This window comes from Desmodus rotundus, chromosome 4 (assembly GCF_022682495.2).
Source record: "Desmodus rotundus isolate HL8 chromosome 4, HLdesRot8A.1, whole genome shotgun sequence".
NCBI lineage: Eukaryota > Metazoa > Chordata > Mammalia > Chiroptera > Phyllostomidae > Desmodus > Desmodus rotundus.
In genome coordinates this window covers 50546245-50563387 of record NC_071390.1, presented here as the reverse complement: position 1 = coordinate 50563387, position 17143 = coordinate 50546245, and the positions used below count along the sequence as shown (strand labels likewise).

At 58.5% G+C, this 17143-nt stretch overlaps 2 protein-coding genes across 4 annotated transcripts in view; one reads left to right on the top strand and one right to left on the bottom strand.

Annotated features, from left to right (window-relative positions):
* Window positions 1–17143, bottom strand: part of LOC128779165 (cadherin-23) — a 327551-nt gene that overhangs the window by 3518 nt on the left and 306890 nt on the right. The window contains exons 26-29 of the mRNA XM_053923246.1: window positions 15238–15351; window positions 12226–12374; window positions 4212–4272; window positions 3192–3340 (exon numbers count right to left, since the gene is read on the bottom strand). Coding sequence (XP_053779221.1) covers window positions 3192–3340; window positions 4212–4272; window positions 12226–12374; window positions 15238–15351 — 473 coding nt within the window. The remainder of the gene's footprint in view (window positions 1–3191; window positions 3341–4211; window positions 4273–12225; window positions 12375–15237; window positions 15352–17143) is intronic.
* Window positions 3982–11865, top strand: C4H10orf105 (chromosome 4 C10orf105 homolog). Of its 3 annotated transcripts, none has more exons than XM_045196122.3 (2): window positions 3982–4292; window positions 8786–11865. In XM_045196122.3, the coding sequence occupies exon 2, from the start codon at window positions 8791–8793 to the stop codon at window positions 9148–9150; it is 360 nt and encodes a 119-aa protein (XP_045052057.2). In that variant the 5' UTR covers window positions 3982–4292; window positions 8786–8790; the 3' UTR covers window positions 9151–11865. The 3 variants fall into 3 exon arrangements, with proteins under 3 accessions (XP_045052057.2, XP_045052058.2, XP_045052056.2); XM_045196123.3 differs by lacking the exon at window positions 3982–4292 and adding an exon at window positions 5899–5966; XM_045196121.3 differs by lacking the exon at window positions 3982–4292 and adding an exon at window positions 6917–6969.

Sequence of the window (17143 nt, the reverse complement as noted above, 5' to 3'; positions counted from 1 at the left end):
CAGGAGAGATGCCTTCCTTCCAGACTGGCAGAGCCAGGGCCAGCAAACTTGCCGGCAGAGGGAGAGGGAGCACACGGGGTCAGGGCTGGGCAGTGATGCGCACGCAGACTTCACATGTGGCCACAGCACTGATGGCGGGCCCGAGGCACAGGCTGTCCGAGACCCTGAATGCTGGTTTCTGACTGATGGCAGCCACTGGGATCAGCCCTAGCTTCTGTTTTGGGTTTAGCTGGAGAGAAGCGGAGGGGATTCGCTTGGTATAAGCAGAAATGGTGGCCTGATGGGTCGAGAAGTCTGGGGTGGGTGTGGTGGCAGAGGGAGGGGAAGGAGAGGCACATGGGGACCAAGGTTTCCCTACTCCCCTGCTCCAGGGGCTCCTGTAGCCCTGCTGTGTCATTGTATTTTTGCGTCCAGACACCCAGAACCCACTATGCAAACTGGAGTGCTACCCCAGGGCACAGCTGTTCACAAGCCAGAACCTCCTACTTTTGGCTTCCCCAAGAATCTGGGTGGGGAGATCGTGGGTGGGGTGGGTGTTGGGGGGAATTTGCATGGATGGATTTCGGGAACTCACTTTCCATAAACAGAAACTAACTGTCCATCGTTCAAAACGGAGAGCCTTCCCCTTCCTGAGTCGGCTTGTCCAAATAGCCGAGTCCAAGGGTTCAGGGGGAAAAACAGGGCTAGTCTGACAAAGCATAAGAAGTGGAGGGAGGGGGCCCAGAGCCTGGGCGTGGCCCATCCTCCAGGAGGCTGGCTGCATGCCACTCTCCTCCTGTTGGTTTCAGCCTTGTTTTTAGCAGCAGAGACAGGGGGCAAGATGGTGTGTGGTTTGCAAACCTGAGACACGCAGATGTACAGGAAACACCCAGGTCTGCCAAATTCTCGCTGAACGAGAGGGCTCGGCTACTAAGCTACTAGGCTTCCTGGAGAACCGGCCCTGCTTTCTGTCCGGTGCTGTGCCCTCCAACGGGGACAGGACAGGAAACGTGTGCACGCATGTGCAGATGCACGCACACACCTGTGACATGCATGGGAGTCCTCGGGCTCTGCGAGGACCGTCCACTCCGTGCTCTCTGGCCCTTCCAACTGGGCTGTCCCTGGTCTATGCAGTGGGAACTGGAGAACATGGGTGGTCCCTGCAGACCACCTCGGCAACTGCCAGGAAATGCACCCAGGGCAAAACTGAAGTCCCCACATTGTCTTCAGAAAGGTCTCCACTTTCCCGGGACTCAGGGGGTGGGGGCTATGGGCTACAAGGGTCATCCAGCCCCACCCCAGGGGCCAGCTCCCAAATTCCCACCTTACAAATGGCTCTTGGGGCTACGGCAGCCGTGGCGTCTGTGTTCTGAAGAGCCTTGTGCAAGGCAGCCTAGGGCTGTGGTCACAAAAGCAGACCTGAGCCGACTGCCTGGTGTGAAGACCAGCTCTGCCTTTGCTGCTCTGTGACCCTGAACACATTGGCTGATCCCTTTTTTGCCTCAATCTCCTCACCTCTAACATGGGCATAATAACAGTGCTTACTCCGCAGGGCTGTTATGAGGATTAAATGAGGTCAAGTACATGAAGTACTTAGAAAGGTGCCTGGCACAGACTGAGTAGTGCGAGAGGGTTTACTAGTTCTCGGGGTTCCTGGGGAGAAGAGCAATAGGAGGTGGCCAAGCAGGGCGCTGTGAGTATCCCCCCCCCCCCCACGGATCCGTGGGCCTGCTTTGATCTGGTTCACACAGTGCCTTGAGGCGCTTCTTACCGTTTTGTGTGAGAAGATTTGTGGCTTTAAAAGGTTTGCAGCCACAATGCTGAGATACTGACAGGAGCAGGCCTTGGAGAGAGGTGCTCACCTGCTTCTGGGAGGGTGAGGAGTGAGGGGGCCCCAAGGAGGGCTATGGTTAGGTGGTCTGAGGCCCTGGGAGCCAACCAAAGCTGTGCTGACATCAGTCACCCGGTGGCCTGAAGTTGGCCCCACAGAGAGCAGGCTCTGACGGGAGTGTGTTGGTTGTGCGAATAAGCAATTCACTGTCATGCAGATGAGCGTGACGTGTGGGGCTGCCTGTGAGCATTCAGGTAACTGTGTTTTACCTTCGGTCACCAGGACTCTGGAATTGTTCCAAGCAGCCCCAAGGTGTAAAACCCCAAGGGGTCTGCCTGACTCAGCCATCTCCGCCTGTGCAGCTCTCACCTGGCGGGCGGCCCTAAGGACCCAGGCTTCCTTCCCTATCTCTGCCTGGGGCAGGGTTTTACCGGTGGAGGCTGAGTCACCTGCTCCCCAGCACCCCTGGGGTGTGATGGTGACCCCAGGCAGGCCTCAGCTCATTGTTTCCAGCCTGGGGGAAACAGCAGGTGGAGATGGGGCTGATAAGAAGAGCCGGTTCCGCCTCACTCAGTTCTGGGTAAAAGTCCCTCCACCTGACTTTTCCCATCTCCCTCCTACTCTTCACCTCTGGGGTCTGACTCACTTTCCACCTGGTTTAGGGGAAACTGAGGTGAGCTGCTGAGTGTGCCATGGGGGAGGGTGGGGTGACCTCGAGAGGTCGTTTCAGTCACCTACCCGCCGCTGGGCAGGGCAGTGCACAACCTGGCCCCGCCAGTGGGAACGTTTGTGTCCATTTTTGACTGTTCAGGAAGATGAGGACTGATCTCCTTTTAGCTGCCCGAGAGAGAGGCCCGAGGTGAGGGTGGGCAGAAAAGAGTACATTTGAAGGGGTAGCTGGGATGTTTGGGGAACATTTTCAGTGGAAAGAGCACTGAACTTGGACTCAAAAGACCTGGGCTCAGATCTATCACTAATGATTTTTCTGTGCCTCAGCTTCCTCACTTATAAAATGAAGTGGGCAACACGTACATCTCTCAGATCGCAGATGTGAGGTCTCTTGGCTCACCCCCGAGAGCTGTGTGGGTACAGGGGTTGGTAGGGGAAGGATGCCTCCGATCACTTGACCCCCTTCCACATCTGGAGAAACTGAGGCTCAGAGCACAGTGACACACCTGAGACCTCAGGCCGGCACCCTGAGCCCCAGCAGTCATTCAGAACCTAAATCAGTGGCAGCCTTGCCCCTGCTGGGCACCCACTGGGAGATCCAGTCCAGCTATGGCCGTGGCCCAGCCCTGAGGTCAGAGCAGAAGGGGATGTGGGGCTTCACTACTTGATGCCTGGCCACACGAGAGGCACCCCAGTCCACCCCTGGCCTCACCCTGACGGAGCTCCGCATGGGGCCCAGGTCATGGTTATAGGCCTCCACCGTCAGCACGTGGGATGAGTCCTGCTCCCGGTCCAAGGGCCGGGGCCCTCGCATCAGGAGCCCGCTGCTGACATGGATCCGGAAGTTGTTGCCATGGTTACCTGTGTGGAGAGACAGGTGAGATGCATGGGCTCTGTTCTGGAGCAGGATCCTCGGGGGATCATAGTGGTAAAGAAGGGGGGCCCAGACCCCAGAATGCTGACCCTGCCCAGAGGTCTCAGGAGCTTGGCTGAAGCCCACAATGGCAAGCCAGCCTCTGTCTCACACTGCCCTGGCCTGGCTGGATTTGAGGGAGGGTGTAGAAATTTACTCTCTACCTTCCTGAGGGGAAGCCTGGGGGACCCCTGACACCCCATACCCAGAGGTCTCAATGGACTCAATGTTTCAGAGGGATCTGGGCGCTACAGAAAGAGGAGCCAATCCAAATTCTCTGGGGGTGGTGGACGCCAGGATCTGGTGGGCCTGTGTGGGCTGATCCGGCATCCATTCCCAGGTCTTGTAGTGACAGCAACTTGATTTTCCTCTGGGGACCCGCCCTCCTCCGCTCTCAGTCCATGCGCTTTGTGACTCATTTTGGGAAGCTGGGGGCACTGCCCCAGTGTCCAAGGCAACAGTGATTGGTTAAGGGATGGGCACATGACACATGTTGGGCCAATGACACTCAGTCTCTGGGGAGCTTGCTGCTGAAGGCTGCTCTGGCCCCCCAGGCCCCCTCTGTTAGGGTGATGTCCGACCGTGGGACATGAGGAACTTCAGGAGCAAAGCAATCAATGGAAGCACCCAAACTTAAAAGACATCCAACATGTGTTGGTGCAAATGTTTGGAGAATGTTCCTGCTTCCTCCCTCTGGCCCACCTGTGTGTACAGCACTAGGGGCCTCCTTGGCTTCACCTCCCAGACCCCTGGTAGCCTAGAGAAGCTCTGCCCAGGGTGGAAGGGCCGGCCCCTGCCATCCTAGGGCAGCCCACTCACCATGAAGGATGCGGTACCACACACGTCCGAACTCGCCCTCGTCAGCATCTGTGGCCTTTAGCTGAGGAAGAATGACATAAGGTAAGTCTTTGAATTCCACCCCACAGGACAGATGTTGTTGGAGTCCCTCTCCTTCCCTCCACACCGCCCCCAGCCTGGCCTGCCCACCCCTGTGGTTTTCTGCAGAGGCTGGGGTGTGGGATAGGAGAGGGACATGTCTGTCCTTTTCATCCCCCATGAGGTCTCCATGCTGCCCTGTCCATGGCAGGAGGCCTGCCAGCTCTGTTCTCCAACCCCTCTTCGTGGGGAGGGCGAGGAGAAGGTGGGTGATGGATCCAGGCTTGACTCATACCTCCACAGTTCCCTCCTGCAGCCTTGTGAGCTCCCAGGAACCTCACCTAGGGTGGTGGATTGCGTGGCTGCTTGACTGGGTGACCCTGGCCAGGCCATACCTCCCTGGACCTCGGTTTTATCATCTGAGGGAGAGGGGGCCGGACGAGATGACTCCTCGATCATCTAGTGGACTTTGACAGTCCATGGAAGGCTCCCATCCATTTGGGGCTGTGCAGAGAATGCTTCTTTTGTGGTCAAGGGCTAAGAACAGGAGGAATAAGCTAAATATCCCAACTAGAGTTCCAAAAAAGGGGGTGGGCCCCAGGTTCAGGTCTTGGGTGGAGCCACATCTCCCCCTGCCCCTGTGTTGTATTTCTAGGAACTTGGGGATCCTTGATGGAGAAGCTGTTCAAGACTTAGGCTCCTAAGGAGGCAGCTTGTTGCCAGGGAAGCTCTGGTTTCTGGAAAGAAAGAAGGTTGGGGGAGGAGCGTGTCTGTGCATGTGTGTGGGAGTGTGGAGGGTATGTGTGGGGGGGAGGTTGGGTGTGGGGAGTGTGAGGGTGTTTGTGTGGGGTGTGTGGGGTGCAGGGGTGTGTGGGTGGGGGTTGGATGCATGTGTCAGCTGTGTGTGTGTGGGGGGATATGGTGGTGTGTGGTGTACAGAGAGCCACAACCTGGAGGGGCTCCAAGGGCCCACCCGAATTGCAAGGAGCACAGCTTTGGCTGGCCCTCAATGTTAGGCTTCCTGCCCTGTGTTCTCTTTGACTTTTGAAAATGCCTCTCACTCCTCACTTCTGTAGCCACCTTCAAAGGGAAAGTACTTTTCTGGAAGCTGAGGGAGAAGCCTGGAAGGTGAAAGGCCCAGGGACTTGGGAGGGGAGGAGGGGCTTCGAGGCCCATCTCTCCGCCTGTTCCCGCCCCCTCCCCCACCCGGAGCCCCTCTCCCCGGTAACCTGGAGGCTGGCAGACACTGAATAGCGACCCGCTGGCTGCGGACCGTACCATTCACACGCCCAGTGGGGGAAGGTGAGAGCCATAGGGCTGCAGAGGCATTGAAGCCTTCCCCCTGTGTGGCGCCTCCGCCCCTCTGGAGGGCTCCAAGGAGACAGGCTGGAGTGAGACCCTGGGAAGGCTCAGGCACACAGCTCTCCACTCCTTCTCCCAACCCAGTTGCCATCCCTACCCTCTGGGGTGTCCCCTCCCCCAAGGCAAGAGCCCAAACTTCCAGACAAAGTCAGGTGTAGCAGGAGAGGGAAGGGACACGACCCACTCTGCCCAGCCTGGCTGACTGAGGGACACTGGGCACCACCGCAGAGTCCAGGGCAGGTTGGGGTCACAGGTGCAGTGGGGACTCCTTGGGTCTCCTTTGGACAGCAAGAAGACCCTTCACCCGGCCCGGGACTGCGGAGGGCTGGCTCTGAGGTCAGTGCTCGGGGACCGCAGGAGAAGGCCTGCTGAGGAGAGTGGGGCAGACCCTTGCTGGGGTCACGTGGGGGTGTGCTCTGCCCTGGGGGAGCCCTCTGCTTTTGTCGAGAGTGGAAGTCCTAATGAGGGGCAGTGGCTAGCCTGAGGCCACACAGCAAGATGCACTCTGCTCACAGGCCCTGCCCTATGGAGTCTGAGGCAAGAAAGAAGGTTCTAGGCTAAGCTCACAGAGCTCTGTCCAGAGCAGGTCCGCTGGGGTGCCCTGGACTCCAGGAGTGTGGGAGACTTCACCTGCCCTTAATGGTGATTCCTAGCCTTGGCCAGGCGGAGGCCTCCCTTTCGAGACCAAGCAGGCCTGGCGAGTCAGAGGGGGCATCAGGGGGCCTGGCAGCTGGCCTGGTGTGTGTTCCAGAGAGGGTGCCTTGCTGTTCTCAAGCTCTTTGGATCTCTTGCTTCCAAGGAATTACTCAGATGCTTATAGCCTCTTGGATGTTTTTATTAAAGTGCTTCCCAAAGGACTGGAGCCAGGACCTGCTTTGCTGGCCTGATAAGGTCTGCAGACCCGTGTGAAGGCCCTGAAATAACAGCCGGACTAGCTGGGTGGAGACTCCTCCCGCTCAGACTGCCCTTTCCTCGCTCCCAGCCAAGCACAGCCCAGGGCAGAGTAGAGGGGCAGCCAGTTTCCTTCCCATGGGAGACAGTGGCAGGCACACCCCATCCCCATCCCTCTCCCCTCTCAGATTCAAGGAAGGGCCAGCCCATGTATGGCTGCCTGGCCAGGGCGCTCTCTAGGCGATGCCTGCAAGGCGGAGGCCCTGGGTAGCTAGACGGCCATCAGACTTTCCAGCTGGGAGCTGGGAGCTGGGAGGGGTGGTGGCAGGGAGTGGGCGGGAGGTGGGGTGGGGTGCACTGGATGCCTGTAGTCTGCCTGCACAGGGCAAGGCTGTGGGTGGGAAGGAGGCTGGCACAGGGAGCCTGGAGTTAGGTCCTATGGCTGTTGGTGAGTGCCTGCGGTGGGGGCTAGGGGTGGGGTTCAGGAGGGTGAAAGTGGGGGGGTGCCCTGTCCACTTCCTCCTGCCTGCTGACCTGGACTCTCGGCAGTCGCGGGCAGCAGGTCCTGCCGAGTGCAGGTGCGGACACGGACACGTGACTATGAATGCACGAGGCTGCAAGCCGGGGGAAGGAAGGGACCCTGCTAACCCCAGTCTCTCCAAAGGCTCCAAGATCAAAGAGAAACAAATGATTGTTATTGGACCATCTTTGGGGGTTCCTGGCTTGTGTTTGTAGAAATCAAAGATCGCAAAGCTGGATGCAGCCCGCTTATGTGCTTTGTTGGCCTGCTTCAGAGTTTTAAATATTTTAAAATCCATTCTGAATTGTTTGGAATCACGTTTATTTGGTCTTTGCAGTGTTTTCTCTCTTTCTCCCTCCCCACCCCACCCCCACTCTCACGTTAGTTAACCCAAATTTGAATTAGTTGCCAACATTTAAACATCAGGAAAGTTTGCCCAAAAATGCAGGTTTCTGGCTTCTCTTGGGAAACTGAAAGAGCCGACTGCACTAGGCCTGTGGTCTAGCAACCCATCGCCTGGCCGCGGCCCCTGCACCCCCTTGATGGCATCCCCAGGCAGGCCTGCCCACCGCCCGCTGTCCTCTGGGCTCGTGGACTACCCACCAGCCTGGCTCTGTAAGCATTTTTGTTTGGACCAAAAGCTAGGCCTCCTCTACAAGGACCACCTGCCCTCCTCCCTCTAATGGGATGCTAAGTGATAACAGGGACTGGGGTTGTGTGGGGTTCGAACCCCACCTTATCCACTCCGTCGTTTTCTGTGGGTTATCTTCTACCCACTCTCAGAGTGGCTCAGGGAGCTCTAGACAGGGGCGGGGGCCAGGGCGCTGGCCTGGTTCTGGCTCACAGGTGTGCCCTTGAGCTTGGCCTGGTTCTGGCTCACAGGTGTGCCCTTGGGCTTGGCCTGGTTCTGGCTCACAGGTGTGCCCTTGGGCTTGGCCTGCCCTTATTTGGGCCTCAGTTTCTCTCTTGTCACGGGAGCAGCTTGGACTGGCTTGGGAAGCACCTACAGAAATGCCCCCGGGACCAGGCAGGTGACGTGAGGTGCGCAGTGGGCCTGTGGGGGGCATGGGGAGCTGGGGGCCAGGGCCCCGTCTAAAGGAGGCAGCAGCCACTCAGCTGCAGCCACCAGGTGCCAGACACAACTAGCCTCATGTTGCCAGTGTTGAAATTCTGCAATTTCAAGAGATGCCAGACGTTCAGATATTTATGTGAAATCTCTTGTTTTTTGTTTGTTTGTGGCTTTAAAATCACAATTTAAATGTATAAAAATACTGCAAGACCCAAACGAAACATGCTGGCGGGCGCCCGGTTCGAAGCCTTGGCACCAGGCATCGAATACTTGCTGGGGTCGCTGCCAGCTCCGGCACCCTGTAATCCGTGACTCATTCCCGTCACAGAGCAGTTATTGATGGAGTTGGTCTTAGATCCTAGGTTTTCGGTTCTAAGACTATTGTAATTCATGAGAATTGATTTTTAAATGCCGGAAAGCATTACCTTTCCAGCTCCTCCACTGCAGGCAGGCAGGGAGACAGAGTAGAGGCCCTGAGTTGGGGCTCAGCTCCATCGATTTTCCACTGTGTGACCTTAGACTTGTCACCGCTGTGGGTCTCCCTGTTCTAACCTGTGCAATGGCTGGGATGCTCTCTGCCGCTAGTTTAGCAGTGCCCAGCCCCCACCCATGTCCCCTCCCCAGCCCTGGGTCCAGCTGATGTGCCTCTGAGCTTCTGTTCCATTCCTATTGCAGGAGCCATGAGCACAGGGGGCCCCAGCCCCCTCATGACTCCTGTCACTCCGGGGAGCCCTGTGGAGGCAGCAGACCCCCTCCCCGTGCTCATTGCCTTGGCCTGCATCTTCCTCCTGCTGGCCTCCTGTCTGCTCTTCTTGACTCTTTGCAAACCGACTGCGCTGGACCCGAGCTGCCAGGCTCGAGAGTGCATGCCCCACCACCCGGGGAGCCCCAGTGAGCCCCAGCTCCGGCTCTGGAAGCGCCTGGGCTCCCTGCGCCGCTCCCTGCACAGCTTCCGTCGTGGCCGGCCCGCACCTCGACGCTCCCTGCCAGACCGCAATGACAACCCCGATTGGGACTGCACAGAATCTACCAAGATGTGACAGGCCGTCCCCACCACCCAGGAGATACCCTCAGACCCTCCTCTCTCAGACACAGCCTCAACCACAGGCTGCAGGAAGACAGTGGCCCAGACGTCCTATGTGCCCAGGTTCGCGGCCTTTCCCAGAGAAGGCCCTGCAAGAATACCTTGCTCTCAGCAGACCCCCTAGTTGCTGCTTGCGGAAAGACTGCTGGACCAATTGTGGAGAACCTGCAGCTATCTGGACCCCTGCCCTGAGGCCCTGGAGAGTACAACCTGGGATTCCCAGGGTTCGTTTCTGGCAACTGGGCAACAACCACCTCCAGGGAGAAGGGTCCTGCTTCCCAACAGCAGCCACGCCACCCTCCAGGGCCAAACCCAGCTGGGATTTCAGTGCCAGTTGCCGAATGGTTAAAGGTTCCCTCCAGTCAAGTGAAAACGCAGCCCACACTGGGGACAAGGTACTGTCCTGCCCTCGGGGCCAACTCAGGCCCCAAGGCTAAAGGGAACCTGGGGACTCCTCTCGGATTTCCTGTCAGCATTCGCTTAGTAATCCCTGGGAGCAGCCAGCACCCTCATGGCGGATCAGAGGCCTGGGTGCCTGCTGAGACAAGGGGCAAGTGAGGCTCTGGATTCTGACTACCCAGTGGCCATCCTGGCTGTCCCCCTTCAATGCAGTGCATTGGGATGGATCAGGAAGAGGGGAGAATGGGTTAGGGAGCTCCCTGTAGAGGCCAGGCCGGGTGCGGTGCCCGAGGGGCAGGGGCTCTGCCAGCCCCTGAAGGTGATGCAACCTGAGGATACATCTAGGGGCTCCGTGCCTCACGCAGGGAAGGTGGCAGCCTCCCCGTGGGTGGGAAGGTCCAGATTTCTCCAGGACAGCTGTGGGACTTCAGACCTGGACCACACTAGGTGTTCTATCTTTCAGGTGATCGCTGCATTGACTGGCTACCTGTCAAAGCAATCCCATCGAGGGTGGGCTTCTTAGAATCCCTAACTCTTAACCTCTCCTCACAAAGCCGGGGCTCGATGCTGTGGTTGGGTCCCATGTTTGGAGAAGAGGCAGAAGGGGTCTGGCTGCTGGCCAGGGTCACCTGGGCTCAGCCAGGGGGCTGCCCACCTCACCCCGCCATGACCCACAGTGCAGCTAGCCAGGTCTTCTCGAAGAGCGAGTTCTAGTCCACTACTCCCCAGCTCCCAAAGCGTCACTGGCTCCCTAGTGTTGGCTGGATAAAGCCGGAGCTCCTTAGTCTGGTGGTCAATGGCTTCTGGGAACTGGTTCTGAACTATCTCTCTAGCCTTATCTTGACCCAAGATACCAGGCAAACGGAACTACCTGTCCTCCCCTGGCTGCGCCTTATGCCTCACAGGACACCCCCCGTGGTGAAGGCCTCTTTGCTCTCCAGCTGCAAGTCATCTCCTGCCTGGAACCGCCCCTATTCTTCGCACCTCTGGGATGGGGGACAGGGACCACATCCCTTTGGTGGTGTGGGTCAGCCTTGTCTATCCATGTCGTCTCCCTCCTATGAGCCCGGGAGATGGTGTCCAGCCCCTCACTCTGCCCCACCAGCTGGGGTGCAGGCCCGGGGGCTCTGTCCACTGAGCGAAGGGAACGTCCCCACACCCCCAAAGCCTAAGGAATCCTCTTCCTCCCTCAGACGCCCCTAGAGAGAAGCGTTCTCTCCAAGCAGCCCAGCTGGAGAGGCGCCCCCGTACCCTCCTTCCATGTCAGTACGTCAAAGGGTGAGTCCTGCTCGGACAGAAACTTACTTCCAGGAGAATCACTAGTGCCTGCACTTCTCCCTGAGAGATGGGGAGACTCAGGGCTGCCCCATATTACTGGCGGGGCCTAGGATTTCAGTCTGAGTCATGTTGTGTAATAGAAACCACTTCTTTAGAAAGTGGGGTAGGCCTTCTCCCAATAGGCTGTTACCCCCTCCCTTCCAGCTTGTTTATCTCTTCATGGTCCCCCTCCCCGCTACCCCAGGCCTTCCTGAGACATCCCAGGTGGAATTCCTCCTGCAGACAGTCACCCAAGTCAGCCCCTGGCCCGGTGCCCTGCTTGGCCCTAGCCATTCTCTTCCTGGAGACTGGGGAGGGGGTAGGGTTAGGTTGCCCTGAGGCCTGAAGGAGAAGGAAAGGCTGGGGAAGCGGAGGGGGGCTCTCAAAGGACTGGCCATACCCCCAGGTATGTTTCCAGGCTGGTCCTGGAAGACCCATCAGTGAGCCAGGGTGGCAGGTATTAGGCTGGGGGCCCTCCAAGCCCCCAGGGGTGGAGACCCAGAGGGAGAGGACCTCCTCCTTCCTCCTGCTGGAACCAGCCCCAGGCCCTTGCAAACCCAGTGCTTTTCTGGACTCTTGGTGCCTCTGGGAATCAGCACCCTGCTCCTATCCTGCTCCCAGCCTCCCAAGCCCAGAGCCCGCCTCAGCGGACAGGCCCAGATTTGCTGTGTTTGGCTCAGCCTCCTAGTCGGAAACCCTGCAGCTGATGAAGAGGGTAATTCATTCCTGGCCTCCCTCCCCACCCAGCAACGAAGGCCCCCAGGCGCAGGGGGAGGGCACCGGGCTTCATTTTCAGGTCCTCGCCACCCTCCTGCTGAGTCTGCTCCCTTTCTTCTTGTGCCTGTTTACTTCCCAAGAGGGGAGCTTCGGCCAAGGGCCCCGTGAAAGCCGCTCTGTTCTGGGCCTCGCTGGACCCTGGCTCTCTCCACTCCTTTCTGGGAAAGTGTGACATCGCCCTCTCCTCCCTGCTCTGAAAGGCCCATCTGGGTGGGGGACAAGGAGGGGGTGGTGGGGAGGAAGGGAGAGGAGGGTGGCCAAGGCTTCTTTCTGTGGTTTTTTTTTGTTTTTTTTTTTTTTTGAGGAGGAGCCAGGGCCCTGTCCTTGACTATATAACGTGGGGTCCTACTCTCCCCAGGAGGCAGGAGGGGGCCTGGGTGCCCTTCCCCCACAGCACTGGCCACTCCTGGAGTAGCAGCTGGACCCTCTCCTGCTTCCATGCTCCACCATGGTGCCATGGGGCCCATGTGCTCAGGCCTGAGTGTGGCCCTGTCTGCCCCCAGCCCACCAGCCACCCCAGGGGGCCACGCCCCGCTACCTGCACGATGCTGTGGCCCTCGGGGATGTCCTCGGGGACACTGGCTTCATAGCTGCTCTGTAGAAAGATGGGCCGGTTGTCATTCACGTCCAGGACAGTGACGAACACGGTGGCAGTGCCGGTGCGCCGCTTGCCTACGGGGCCATTGTCTGTGGGAGGTGATGGAGGGCTGGCTGTTAGCAGCTGCCTGAAGGGCAAAGTTCCTGGGCACAGGCTCTGCTCACCCCAGCCACAGTGGCCTTTACAGGCTGGCTCTTCCCCTTTTTAGATTAGGAATAACACTAACGATATCCCATAGGTCCCAGCTACTTATTCTAGCTCACTCAGTGGCACAGCAGCCTGTGAGGTAGGCGCTACTATTATTATTGCCCCCATTTTACAGAGGAGGGAACTGAGGCATAAAGTGGATTGGATGGTAGCCTCCCAAAAGGTTACCCATGTCAAATCCCTGGGAACTTGTAATGTAAGCTTAGTGGGAAAAGGGTCTTTGAAGACATAATTAATTCGGGATCTTGGGATGACACGTCCTGGGTTACCAGGGGGTGCTTACAGAAGAAAGGCTGGGGAAGAGGTGACAGAGGAGAGGAACACTTTATTAAGCTGGAGGTAGAGACTGGAGTGACGCGGCCACAAGCCAAAAACACTTAGAGCCACCGGGACCAAGCAGAGTCAAGGAAGGGGTCTCCCTGGAGCCTTAGGAGGGAGTGTGACACCTTCATTTAACTCCTGGCTTCCAGAGTCAGGAGAGGATGGATTTCTGTTCTTTCGAGCCACGAGCAGCCTAGGAAACAGATTCGGGCGCTGAGGTCACAAGCCCCGCTGCTGTCAGGGCCCGATGGCCCGATGGGTCAGGTCCCTGGGCGCCTGCCTGGGCGGGCCCACCTGCCGGGGCCGCCGTCCTCTGCTCCGGTCCGCAGTGACCAGGCATAACGTGGGCCCAGTGACACTAAGTCTGACTTCTCAAGAGAAGTTGAACATGACTGATTAAATAAAATCTGGTTTGTGCATGTTCACAACTGTCATTTGTTACGAGACACAGAGCGGGTCACACGTGCTCCTGGGACAGGTTCGGCCTGTGGGCTTGCTGCACGCAGGGCGGTAGGCCCTGCTTGAGTTTTTACGCCTGAGATAGCCGGGGGTTCTGCCCCTGCAGCGCCCTGCAGGGCCCACCCAGAGTGGGGACGTGGCTTAGCCCCAGCGGCAGCTGTTGGGTCATCCCCCCTGGAGAAAGGAGCCGTGGCCAGTGCTGCAAGTCTAGGCAAGGACCGTCAGCCCAGGGAGGAGTATGGGCAGCTAGAGCTGGCTGAGGACCAGTTGTGACGGTCCCTTCTTCCTCAGGCCAGCTGACCACACGCCGGGGTGCAGTCGGCTATCCTGAGTCATCCTGCCCTCCTAAGCTCCTCTCCAGGACCAGCCTCCCACTGCCCTGCAGTCCTGCTTACTTGCCCCAGCTGGGGACAGTGGGAGCTGGCAGGCCATAAAAGGCCCCAGCCTGAGCCCTGCGCTCCTGCTGGCCAGTGCTTGTCCTGGAGGCTGGACACAGTGGGGATGATGGGTCTCCAGGGGGTGGGGTGGCTGCCCTGGGGGTGGGGAGGAGAGCAGGGCAGAGGGAAGACGCCCGTGGGCGTGGGCAAGCTGGGGAGGAACTGCCGGCTGGAAAGAGTGAGGCACAAGGAGCACATTCGCTTTCCACCCAGAGCTCCCTGAAGACATGGAACGGGGGTGCCTCTGGGAGAACCAGGGCCATCTGGGAGGTGAGGTGTCACCACACCCTTCTTCCTGTCCAGAGCCCTCAGGGCCCCTGCTGCCTGGAAACCAGAGACCAGGCTTCCAGGTCGACATTTATGCCTCCATACACTGGCCCAACCTGGTCGCAGCCTCCCTGGCCCATATATGCCCCGCTATGGGGCAGCAGAGGACACACGCACAGCTCTTTCCCACCCGCAGGCCCTGGCGCAGGCTGGTTCTGCTGCCTGAAATGCCCTCCCCGCTGCTCCTCGCACTAAAACCACACTTGGCCTTCAAGGTGGTGGTGGGCCTGCCTCGTTTCTGCCCGCAGCACCATCCTGCTCTTAGGTAAGGCCTCGCCCCGAGAGCTGCTCCGAGAATACACCTTCCTCGCTCCGAGGCCTGGGGCTCCAGGTGGGTCTGACTGCCCCCAGCTCTGGGGACAGGCATGTCATTGGGGCCTACGCCACCAGCACATCTCACCCCTACTGACCATGACCAGGGGTTCAGGTACTGGCAACAGGGCAGGTGGGACTTATCAGAGCTCATCTCGGGCTTCAGCTGGGGAGATGGGAAGAGAGAGGTGCTGTCTCCCTGCTGCTACACCTGAACCCAGGATGACTGAGGCCGGGGCTGCAGTGGCAATTTGTCTCCATTTGAGGCAGAAGGTGCAGCCGACATACAGGAGGTAGAACCAGCCGAGGCAGAGAGACTGAGGCCTGGAGGCGTCTCCTGAGCCCCGAATCATCGTACCTGAAGCTCCATCTATCTTCCAGCGGACTGGTGCTATGAGCCCAAGTCCCTGAAGTCAGTTTCTTTTATTTTAAAACTTGTAGCCAAGAGTCCTCACTGATCCAAAGGCACCCCCTGTGCCACTTCCTCCAAGAAGCCTTCTTTGGTCACCCTTGCCCCCACCACGTTCCCACCACTCTTTGTGCTGCTACTCTCGGGTCATCCCTTCTCCCTTTCTGCTTTGTTGTGCCTGACTCCGCAGCGATTTGTCTACATGTTGGTCTTTCACTTGGTTCCCATGTAACTCCTGCCACCCCGTCTTAGTACTGTGCATATAGCACTGGGCCTGAGCCTCATGCCTGGAAGCACTCTGTAATATGGCAGATGCCTGGCCACCCTTTCCCCCTCACTGGCATCAGGGCAGGGCCTTTAGTTCAAGGCCCGGCTACCCAGATTGGGCCCAGCTGGCTCCTGGGAGGGCGCCTCCTGCGAACTCTGCCCAGAGCAACTATGTAGTGGTACACGGGGAGGGCAGGGGGCGCTGGTGCGTACCTATGGCCTCCAGGACGAGTGTGTACGCGGCTGTGGTCTCCCGGTCCAGGCTCACCACTGTCCTCACCACGGCATCACGGTAGCCGACGCTGAACTTCCCATCCACGTTTCCACCTGCGGGCAACAGAGACCGAAGCTGCAGTCAGGAAACAGGGCTCCTGGCCAGGGAAGGGGAGGTGGCACCGCAACTCTGCTTCTGAGCCTGGATACTCTAGAGGTGGCCCAGGAATGAAGGGCTGTGCTGCCCACTCAGCTCTGCCTGAGAACAGGGTTCTGGGGGGCCCTGCTGAGGGTGTGGCCCGTGTGGGCTTAGGCGGGGCCGCCAGTGCCTGAAATCACAGGGGTCCAGCTGACATTCACTGAGCACGTGCTGTGGACCATTTCACTTTATGTGGACTGTCACCGTGTCCATTTCACAGACAAGAAAGATGGTCCTTCAGTGAAGTTACGTGTGGTACCCTGTGATACAGCTACCTATGTGGGGTGCAGGGCTCCGACACAGCAGCCTGCCCCCAAACCTGTGTCCTTCACCATTCTGTAGCCTTCCTGTCCTGTGGGAGTGTCTGAGCAGTTAGCCTGAGCTGGGCTGTCACACGTGGCTGAGGTCTTTGAGGCTGGCTGAGCATGCTCCAGGTCCCTTATCTTGGGTTCTCTGAGTGGGGACCTCCAGGGGCTCCACAGAGTGAAGAGTACAGGAGGGGGACAGGAGACAGTGTTCCTGAGTCTCCCTGAGTTCCGGGACAGGTGGGAAGTGGGAAGTGGGAAGGTCTCTTTCCTGAAGCAGATCGGGGCCAGGAAAGCACTGCATAACAGTATAAAGACCCCTCCCTTGCTAGTGGGTGGGCAGTGTGGTACTTTGGGCAGCAGAGGGCGCCACCACACTGGGTTTGGGCAACCTGGGAACTGGACACTGCTCCTCGCAAACCGTGCAAAATTAAAATCCGAGAATTCCATGGCTGGGGGGTGGGGCTCTCAGGTGAGCAGGAAACGGCCACCTCAAGGTCCTGAGAAGTCACCCCGGAGAACCTTCTCCATGTATTCACATTCCCTTGTTCTTACACGGTTTGCGTCTGGGGAAAGCCCCCTGCTCCCAGTCCCCGCTACTACCTCCTCAGTGTCTGAAGCACCATCTGCGAAGGAGAGTGTGGCTCCTGGGGGTGGGGGAGGAACCGTGACACAAGTAGTGCTGGGGCTGCACCAAAGCTGGTGCCATGTGGGGTCTTGATAACAGAGCCTTTCCCCGGGGAGTTGTGAAGACCAGGCTGGGAGGAGTGGGCCCGAGGGTGCTGGCCCATATTACGGAGGCTGGCCATGGACAGAGGGAGCCAGAAAAAGGGCCAAGGGAGGGCTCAGGAGTGTGAAAGATCTATCCCTCCCCATGAACCCCAGCACCTCTCAGGGATGCTGGACTGCAGAATGCTGGGATGCTGCTCTAAGCCAGGAATGGCCGGCACACGGCACGTTTGCCACCGCCTCTCAAGCCCACTGTCACGGCAGACGTGGCTGAGTGCTCACAGCTCCCGGCCACCTGTTGCACCAAGGCGCGGCCTTGTAATATTTCTGCATAGCTCTTCAGGGGGGAGCTGCTTGACATTTTGAGCTAAAATGACTTCATTTAGAGAGATCTAAACCATCTGCCTCGAAGCAGATGGGAATTCTCTTCCTAAGCAAAGGGTCCCCAGGGAAGGACGAGTCCACATTCCTCCAGTCGGCTTCACCACCCTGACATGGAGTGGAATGGGGCGCTGGGCTCATCCCCGGAGTCTCTGGCTCCATCTCCCTCTAGACCGAACCTTGGTAAGTCCCCTCACCCCTACCTGATTCAGGAGGCCCTTGGGGAGCCAGATCAGAGGGACTGGCCTCCAAAGCCCTTGGGAAAAGCCAAGAGCAAAGCCTCAGGGAAGCT